The 10,008-nt window shown below is 43.0% G+C and overlaps 1 protein-coding gene across 1 annotated transcript; it reads left to right on the forward strand.

The window, feature by feature from the left end:
- The first annotated feature begins 4,513 nt into the window (after nt 1-4,513).
- Nucleotides 4,514-9,041, forward strand: LOC105006980 (calponin homology domain-containing protein DDB_G0272472-like). The gene is made up of 4 exons (XM_034294817.1): nt 4,514-5,269; nt 6,598-8,233; nt 8,570-8,690; nt 8,849-9,041. Exons 2-4 carry the CDS (start codon nt 6,651-6,653, stop codon nt 8,948-8,950), a joined length of 1,806 nt encoding a protein of 601 aa, XP_034150708.1. The 5' UTR covers nt 4,514-5,269; nt 6,598-6,650; the 3' UTR covers nt 8,951-9,041.
- Nucleotides 9,042-10,008: the final 967 nt, after the last annotated feature.

The raw sequence follows: 10,008 nt of genomic DNA on the forward strand, positions 1-10,008 counted from the left end.
GACCTCCATTGTTTTGTGAGATTATATACAGATGGGTGACAAATTAAAGGAAAATCCTGAATGCTTGACCCCTACAGGGAAGGGGTCGGAGGCTCTGTTGTGCCGTGGGGACCCAAGCCTGGCATGGTTTGGGTCCACTCATCCCGTTAGAGGGAAGGAAGTGTCACAGCATATAATTACACAACTGTGATCACCTTTATACTATGGTCAAACATTTCTATCCAGATGGGAGTGTCTCTTTCAGGTTGACAATGCCCCTATCCACAAGGCATGAGCGGTCAGCGAATTATTTGATGAGTATGAAAATTATGTCAATCATATGCTATTGACTTCGCAGTCACCAGATGTCAACCCAATTGAACATCTATGGGAGATTTTGGACTGACATGTTATAGAGTACTCTCCCCCCCATCATCATCAAAACACTATAGAATATACACTCACCTAAAGGATTATTAGGAACACCATACTAATACTGTGTTTGACCCCCTTTCGCCTTCAGAACTGCCTTATTTTCTACGTAGCATTGATTCAACAAGGTGCTGAAAGCATTCTTTAGAAATGTTGGCCCATATTGATAGGATAGCATCTTGCAGTTGGAGATTTGTGGGAAGCACATCCAGGGCACAAAGCTCCTGTTCCACCGCATCCCAAAGATGCTCTATTGGGTTGAGATCTGGTGACTGTGGGGGCCATTTCAGTACAGTGAACTCATTGTCATGTTCAAGAAAACAATTTGAAATGATTCGAGCTTTGTGACATGGTGCATTATCCTGCTGGAAGTAGCCATCAGAGGATGGGTACATGGTGGTCATAAAGGGATGGACATGGTCAGAAACAATGCTCAGGTAGGCTGTGGCATTTAAACAATGCCCAATTGGCACTAAGGGGCCTAAAGTGTGCCAAGAAAACATCCCCCACACCATTACACCACCACCACCAGCCTGCACAGTGGTAACAAGGTATGATGGATCCATGTTCTCATTCTGTTATGCCAAATTCTGACTCTACCATCTGAATGTCTCAACAGAAATCGAGACTCATCAGACCAGGCAACATTCTTCCAGTCTTCAACTGTCCAATTTTTGTGAGCTTGTGCAAATTGTAGCCTCTTTTTCCCATTTGTAGCAGAGATGAGTGGTACCCGATGGAGTCTTCTGCTGTTGTAGCCCATCCGCCTGAAGGTTGTGCGTGTTGTGGCTTCACAAATGCTTGGCTGCATACCTCGGTTGTAACAAGTGGTTATTTCAGTCAAAGTTGCTCTTCTATCAGCTTGAATCAGTCGGCCCATTCTCCTCTGACCTCTAGCATCAACAAGGCATTTTCGCCCACAGGACTGCCGCATACTGAATGTTTTTCCATTTCACACCATTCTTTGTAACCCCTAGAAATGGTTGTGCGTGAAAATCCCAGTAACTGAGCAGATTGTGAAATATATTCAGACCGGCCTGTCTGGCACCAACAACCACGCTCAAAATTGCTTAAATCACCTTTCTTTCCCATTCTGACATTCAGTTTGGAGTTCAGGAGATTGTCTTGACCAGGACCACACCCCTAAATGCATTGAAGCAACTGCCATGTGATTGGTTGATTAGATAATTGTATTAATGATAAATTGAACAGGTTTTCCTAATAATCCTTTAGGTAAGTGTATTTTGGAAGGTTATTCCATCCCTTCAGTAAAGTTCCAGAGACTTGTCGAATCAATACCCAAGCACTTTGAAGCTGTTCTGGCTGTTTGTGGTGGCCCAACACCTTTTCTGAAACACTTAGTTTTTACCTTTAATTTGTCAACCGTCTGTTTGTAAATATTTCTAACAGTTTAGAATTTAGATTTTGTATGAAAATGACAAAAAAAACTAATAAAATGACCTAAGGGGAAAAGGTATTTTCAAATAACATTAGGGAAAGGGTATCTTAGGAGATGTAATCAGCTTCCACTAAAAAAACATTCAATGTGTTGTTGTAAATTGTCTTTGCCATGTCCATAGGATCCTCATTCCTTGCAGCAGCTAAGATCTCAAACACTTGTCTGGAACAGAAAGATTAAACAAATTAAGGCTTTCACAAAAAGCCTCAGATATCATCCTGAACAACCACCACAACTAGCTCTCTCAGGGCCAATCAATTAAATTATTCTCAGAATGCTCAGATTAACATGAGTGTCTACTGTCAGCACTGTAATTTACAGTAATTTAGCTTTATGAGATTCCCAGATATTGTATATTCCCTTCCAACATAGACAGTGACATTCATTTTTAAATCATTTATTATTTATTCAACAAGGTAATTCAATTGAAATCCACAATGAGGCCAAAGGCATGGCCAAAGGCATGATAACTGACAGCATAGCAACAAGACACAGTTGGGCTCATAAATTTGCATACCCTTGCAGAAATTATAAAGTTTTGGCATTGATTTTGAAAATATGACTGATCATGCAAAACAACTGCCTTTTACTATCACATTGGCTCCTTTTTAAATCATAATGATAACAGAAATTACCCAAAATGGATCTGATCAAAAGTTTATGTACCCTTGAATGTTTGGCCTTGTTACAGACACACAAGGTGACACACACAGGTAAAAATGGCAATTAAAGGTGAATTTCCAACACCTGTGGCTTTTTAAATAGCAATTAGTGTCTGTGTATAAATAGTGAATGAGTTTGTCAGCACTCACGTGGATGCCCTGAGCAGGCTAGATACTGAGCCATGGGGAGCAGAAAAGAAATGTCAAAAGACCTGCATAACAAGGTAATGGAACTTCATGAAGATGGAAAAGGATATGAATAGATAAGCCTTGCAAATGCCGTTCAGTACTGCTCAATCACTTATTAAGTGGAAATTCTGTGATTTCTTGATACAAAGTTAAGGTCAAGTAGACCATGAAATATTTCAGACAAAACTGCCATAACAATTGTTCAGGGTACAAATACAAATCCAGATGTAACCTCAGGAGAAATACAGGCTGCTCTGGAAAAATACTGTGTGGTTGTTTCAAGGAGCACAATACGAAGATATTGAACAAAAATTTGCTGCATGGTTGAGTTGCCAGAAGGAAGCATTTACTGCGCCAATGCCACAAAAAAGCCCAGTTACAATATGCCCGACAACACCTTGACACACCTCACAGCTTCTGGCACACTAATTTGTAGTGAAAAGGCTTAAATCAACCTTTTGGTCACAACCATAAGCACTATGTTTGGAGAGGGGTAAACATGGCCTATAGAGAACAGAATACCACACCCATGGTGAAGCATGGTAGTGGCTCACTGATGTTTGGGGGTGTGTGAGCTCTAAAGACATGGGGAATCTTATGTAAATGTATGGCAACATGAATGCAACATGTTATCAGAAAAAAATGACAGACAATTTGCATTCTTCTGCATGAAAGCTGTGCATGGGACGCTCTTGGACTTTCCAGCATGACAATGACCCCAAGCACAAGGCCAAGTTGACCCTCCAATGGTTACAGCAGAAAAAGGTGAAGGTTCTGGAGTGGCCATCACAGTTTCCTGGCCTTAATTAATGTCATCAACCCACTCTGTGGAGATGAGAAAAAAACAGTCTTTCATGACGTTGACAAAATTAGCAAAACAAATCGTAGGCATACTGATAGTCTAACCAATCCACATGGACTGTCCTCAAAATTCGGTACCAGCAACTCCTCTAACACACGATTCGTTCCACTCACTTTTTTTCCCTTCCACTCTGAAATCTACAAGCGAACGGAGACTGCAAAGAAACTCGTAGATTATTGAGTAGAGAACTTACTTCACGTTTGCGGTCCTTCCGAAAGTCATTTTTTTTAAGCATTTTCTAGACTTCTTTCCACACTATCTGGTTACGCCAAGCACAACCAGGGACTAATAGCCAATAGAAATGTGATATAGAAATAAGGTATGTTTCTCCTGTCAATATGTAAATTCCACAAGTCTTACAAACTACTGAAATGGGGGGACACCGAGGCGTTCCCAGGCCAGCCGGGAAACATAGTCCCTTCAGCGTGTCCTAGGTCTTCCCCGGGGTCTCCTCCCGGTGGGACGGGACCGGAACACCTTCCCAGGAAGGCGTTCCGGAGGCATCCGAAACAGATGACCAAGCCACCTCAGCTGACCCCTCTCGATGTGGAGGAGGGGTGAAATGTAATCGATTATAAAATTAAAAGACCCTCCCTTGGAATTAAAAAACTGTAAACCCTGCGCAAGACAAATTAATGATGATATTCCAAAATATGAGCTATCATGGTGGAATATAGCGATGCATAACGTTAGCAGCTGTCTGGCTCTCCATCTAGCAGACTATTTCTGTATCTAGGCAACTGTGTTAACACTTGTGCCTTGATAAAAACAAAACAATAGTGCAATGTTGGGTTGCATCATTACACATTTACTATTATATCTTTTAAACTGTTGAAGTATTATTCATTCACATAACATGTCCATATGATATAATTACTGTAAATGGTGAAACACTAAATTCCGAAAAGTTAAAACAAAAAAAAACTGAATTAGAGATTTCATAGGGACGTACCAATGCATTGAGCGAAAAAGCTGAATTAAACAACAGCTAACGTTAATTAATTCACTCAAGTCCTACATTGCAATCGGTTACAAGCGAAAGCTTGAAGTAAAACCCATCAAAAAAGTAGGCTACATTAGTTAACTTCCTATATGTTACCTGTCGAGGACCTTTGCTTAGAAACATTTGTTAGCTCATGGCTACTGTACAGCATATAGATAGACATAGACATAATAGATCGCTGATTAAAAGCTGCCAATTGCAAACCATTTATAAAATGTTTTATATAAATGAACGAACAATTCATTATCTAAATTATTCGAGAGATTCAATAAAGTACCACTAAATGTATAGATATGATCGCCACTTGGGCAAGATAAGGTCCAGCAGGGAAGCCAAACAATATCCAATTTATTAAAATGTCTACATCTCTTTGCAGCAAGAAGACTATTCAAACAGTTTAAGGCCTTCTTCAGATTAATATGAGGTATGAATCAAAAGAATAACTAGTAAAAAAGTTCAACAATTTTTCCTTCGTTTTTCCCCAAAACAGTGGGTGGACTGTAAATGGGGAGTGGTCAACACGTCGATTGCCTTTATGACGTACTATTGTCATGGCAACAAGGATGGTATTTAAGGAGGCGACCAAGCGCTCGCACATCATTTACGCTGTTGATACTGTGAAAGTGAGCCACAATACCATTTTATAGTGAAATACAGATCATTTTGCTTCTGCACACCACTAGGTAAGTACATCGTCACCAGCACCGGACTGTCCACGCAATGGCGTCTTTGGCCTAGACTACACGTATTTTTTAAAACGGGGATTTCTATGCGTTTTGACATTTCATCCACACTCACATTGGTATTTGCTGGACCTCGTAAGGAGTCGGCCAAGAAGAGCGAATGTCTCTTACTGAGTGAGTGAATGAGCGAGTGCCTGACTGACTGAGCCCCCTTGTTAAATAGCGTAGTGGTTAGAGAAGCGGACCTGTAAACTATAGGTCCCGCTTCCTATCTCCTCAGCCTGAAATGAAACAGTTTACTGTTATATTGCGACTGTTTCTGGTGGATTTTCGAAGTATGCATCTGTGCATGCGTTTTGGGTCAGGATAGACAAACACATTTGCTGGCTGCAACATACAGTAGTTACGTAATAGTATGCCTTAACTAAAACGGTATATGGCGACTGTATCTGGCATGGAAAAGTTCATCTTCAGTCTCGCTAACAATTTCTTAATTCTTTTGATTATTCCTAGGAAGTTATCAGTTACTGGATAATAAGCTGTTAAAACGGCCAGTGGCAAATGCCATACAGTTCATAGACCCTATGGTGGAGGTGAACTTAATAAGAAACGTTAGTTGAACACAATGCTCAATGGTGTAGCGACGGCTAAAATGTGTAATGTGTGGCTTAGTGGTTAAAGACAAGTAGTGGTTAAAAAAAGTAAGTTGTTATGCCATGATTGGAAAAAAAATACGAAATTAATTAAATAGCCTTGGCAGACTGGCTAGCAATTGCTCAATTCTTATGACTATTCCAGTAAGTATTAATGGCTAATACGCTGTTAAAACGGCCAGTGGCAAACGCCACACAGTTCATATAAACTATTTGTGGTGGAGGTACTTAGTAAGAAACATTAGTCAGTTTAGTTTTATCAGGATCATTCACGAATGGCCAATTAGCTGTTAAAACGGCCAGCGGCAAAAGAGCATTTGTTCAGGGTAGAGAGAGAGTCTAACTGAAACCCGTCTAACTTACAGCTCTGTGGTGTAGTGCTTAACGACACAGCCTTCTACTTGGGCAGCCCTTCTAATTCTCTTCATACGTGTGGACTAGGAATTATTCAGAAAATAATTTCATTACCACTGACCATTTGTCCTGTTCCAAAGTAGTGCCCTATGAAGAGAATGGGGCACCATTGGTGACACCGACCTCATATAGTTAATTCTGTTATGGAGGCAAAATCATTGAAACTGACCTCACATAGTTTAGACTTCTGTGTCCTCAAGTCTCCTGTGTTCTTTGCTCTTATGTGTTTCTCCCATGTTTACTGTGTTTCCCTTCCTACAGATTAGTGGCGCTACCAGCATTACAAGTCACTGGGGCTCCCGACAACCTTGTCAATGGAGACCCACAATGGAGATGCCTCTGAGGCTGAAAGACCTCAGCGGAAGTCTCGGATGTGTGTAATGAGGGAGCGTCTCGAGAAGCAGCAGAAGGAGGACGAGGAAGAGTGGAGGACAAAGCTTGAGAGAGTTGAGCTTCGGGCATCTGCCCTGGAGAAGGACCTGGAGAGGGAAAAGATTCGGGTTTCTGTTCTGAGCGGACAGCTAGAAAAGACCAAGGCCCTTCATAGGAACAGCTTGGTTGCTGCAGCACAGCAGCAGAGGGAGATTCTAAACTGGCAGAAAAAAGTGAAGGTGTTGGAGGTCCAAGCATCTAGGCTGAAGAGCGACTTGGCAGAAAAATGCCACCTGCTGAGAGAAGAGCAGTCCCCGGCCTCCCAGATTAACTGTTCTATCAAAGAGATGGAGTCGAGGCCTAGCAAAGAGGACGCTGAGTCCAGAGATCTTCATGACAATGCCAAGAACAGAGTGGACCATGATGAATGCAGGGCCACTCAGTTAGCCAGTGCTCTGGAAAGGATGAAGAATGCCCATGACCAGACAATAAGTCATTTGGTAAAAACCATACTGCAGAAGATGGAGCTGGAAAACCACCTGGCCGGGACAAAGCTCGATTTGGAGTCCGTTAGGACAGACTGCAACCAGCTGCGACAGGAGAACCAAGCCAATGTGTCCAAAATGGAGGAGTGGCAGGCAAAGGCTGCCTTGGATAAGGAGATGTTGGAGACCTCCTGCGACCAGCTCAAGAATCAGCTGGCAGAAGCCGAAGAGAGAAGGCTGGCTGAGAAAATTGCCTTGGCCAAAAACCTTTCTGAAGTGGAGGAGAATCTCTGTCAAACTGTTGCAGCCCAGCGTCAGGCTGAGGACGAGCGGGAACAGGCCAGAGCCAGCCTCCTGGAGCTGGAGAGGCTGAGCAGAGAGGCTGAGCAGAGGTGGCAGAAAACAGAGGAGTTGTTGACAAAGACGACTTTGTTTGACCAGCTCACGGCTAAACTGGAAGGAAAGATGGCTGCCTTGGGGAAAGAGATGTTGGCCGAGAAGACCTCCTGCAACCAGCTCAAGAATGAGCTGGCAGAAGCCGAAGAGAGAAGGCTGGCTGAGAAAATTGCCTGGGACAAAAGCAACACTGAGCTGGCCAAAAACCTTACTGAAGTGGAGGAGAAGCTCTGTCAAACTGTTGCAGCCCAGCGTCAGGCTGAGGGCGAGCGGGAACAGGCCAGAGCCAGCCTCCTGGAGCTGGAAAGGCTGAGCAGAGAGGCTGAGCAGAGGTGGCAGAAAACAGAGGAGTTGGTGACAAAGACGACTTTGTTTGACCAGCTCACAGCTAAACTGGAAGAAAAGATGGCTGCCTTGGGGAAAGAGATGATGGCCGAGAAGACCTCCTGCAACCAGCTCAAGAATGAGCTGGCAGAAGCCGAAGAGAGAAGGCTGGCTGAGAAAATTGCCTGGGAAAAAGGCAACACTGAGCTGGCCAAAAACTTTTCTGAAGTGGAGGAAAAGCTCCGTCAGACTTTTGCAGCCCAGGGTCAGGCTGAGGACGAGCGGGGACAGGCCAGAGCCAGCCTCCTGGAGCTGGAGAGGCAGGGCAGTGAGGCTGAGCAGAGGTGGGAGAAAATTGAGCAGTTGCAGGCAAAGACGAATGCGTTTGACCAGTTCATGGCTGAGCTGGAAGGAAAGATGGCTGCCTTGGATAAGGAGATGTTGGCCGAGAAGACCTCCTGCGACCAGCTCAAGAATGAGCTGGCAGAAGTCAAAGAGAGAAGGCTGGCTGAGAAAATTGCCTGGGACAAAAGCAACACTGAGCTGGCCAAAAACCTTACTGAAGTGGAGGAGAAGCTCTGTCAAACTGTTGCAGCCCAGCGTCAGGCTGAGGACGAGCGGGGACAGGCCAGAGCCAGCCTCCTGGAGCTGGAGAGGCTGGGCAGTGAGGCTGAGCAGAGGTGGCAGGTCCTACTGAGGGAAAAGGGGCAGGAGATGGATGTCCTGGCGAAGGCTAAAACCAAAGCTCGAAAAGAGTTGTCTCAGATTAAGATTGAGGTAAAGAGTGTGGCCTGGTTAATTGCTGAATGAGTTGAATGGGCTAAAAGAATTACAGATTATTTTATATTTTGATATACCAAAGTTGGCTAAATACTGTATATTGCTGTATGTTTTCATGAATTCTGCATTGAAAATAGTTTTATATTCTCTTCCAGATGATTGACAGTGGCAGGGGATTTTTCAGCCAAAAAAAGAAAAAGATGAAAGAGAACAAGCTTAGGATCAGCAACCTGGAATTCTTTCTTTCTTTTTTCTAAACAAGATCCTCCTTGCTTATTTTCCCACAGGAAAAGGTGTCTGCTATGAGACTTTGGTAATTACTAACATTAATAAATTACATAAACTTGATTTATTGTTAGTCTTTTTTAATATGCACAGTAAAACCACATCCTTAGGGAAAGTATTCAGGCCAAAACTGGGCTTCATTTACCTCAGTAAACAAAGGTTAACAGACAATATTATGCTGCATTTCCACTGGTGCTTTACCCAGGTACCAGGGCTACCCCGGTGATTTATGCTATAGTTGGCTACATTCTTTTGTTTCCACTATATATTTGGTACCAATGACTTAAGGGGCTCACGTAGGGAGGGAGGAGTAAACAATCAACGTGATCTGGGTTTCCGTTTAAAATAAAGATATCCAATATTTTTCAAGTAGCAAAATAACTATGATTTTTTTTACAATACAGCGTTTGAACTTAGGTGATAAAATGACAGTAACCGGTTTATTACATTATAGATCATATCAACTGTCACTCCATTGTTTAGATTAAGCTTGAATTGGAATATCATTGACCTCTATGGTTTAGTGAGATTATATACAGATGACAAATGAAAGGAAAATCCTGAATGCTTGACCCCTACAGGGAGGGGGTCGGAGGCTCCGTGGGGACCCAAGCCTGCCATGGTGTGGGTCCACTCGTCCCGTTAGAGGGAAGGAAGTGTCACAGCATATAATTACACAACTGTGATCACCTTTATACTATGGTCATACATTTCTATCCAGATGGGAGTGTCTCTTTCAGGTTGACAATGCCCCATCCACAAGGCATGAGCGGTCAGCGAATTATTTGATGAGTATGAAAATTATGTCAATCATATGCTATTGACTTCGCAGTCACCATATCTCAACCCAATTGAACACCTATGGCAGATTTTGGACTGACATGTTAGAGAGTACTCTCCCCCACCATCATCATCAAAACACTAGAGAATATATTTTGGAAGGTTATTCCATCCCTCCAGCAAAGTTCCAGAGACTTGTCGAATCAATGCCCAAGCACTTTGAGCTGTTCTGGCTGTTTGTGGTGGCCCA

Source organism: Esox lucius, chromosome 10 (assembly GCF_011004845.1).
Source record: "Esox lucius isolate fEsoLuc1 chromosome 10, fEsoLuc1.pri, whole genome shotgun sequence".
NCBI classification, from domain to species: domain Eukaryota; kingdom Metazoa; phylum Chordata; class Actinopteri; order Esociformes; family Esocidae; genus Esox; species Esox lucius.

Bases quoted from the DNA above. Each gene is read 5' to 3' on its own strand.
- LOC105006980 (XM_034294817.1), top strand. From the start codon at position 6,651: ATGGAGACCCACAATGGAGATGCCTCTGAGGCTGAAAGACCTCAGCGG. The intron at 8,234-8,569 runs GCAGGGCAGTGA...GGAGCTGGAGAG, and splicing joins AGCCTCCTGGAGCTGGAGAG to GCTGGGCAGTGAGGCTGAGC. The intron at 8,691-8,848 runs GTAAAGAGTGTG...ATTCTCTTCCAG, and splicing joins TGTCTCAGATTAAGATTGAG to ATGATTGACAGTGGCAGGGG.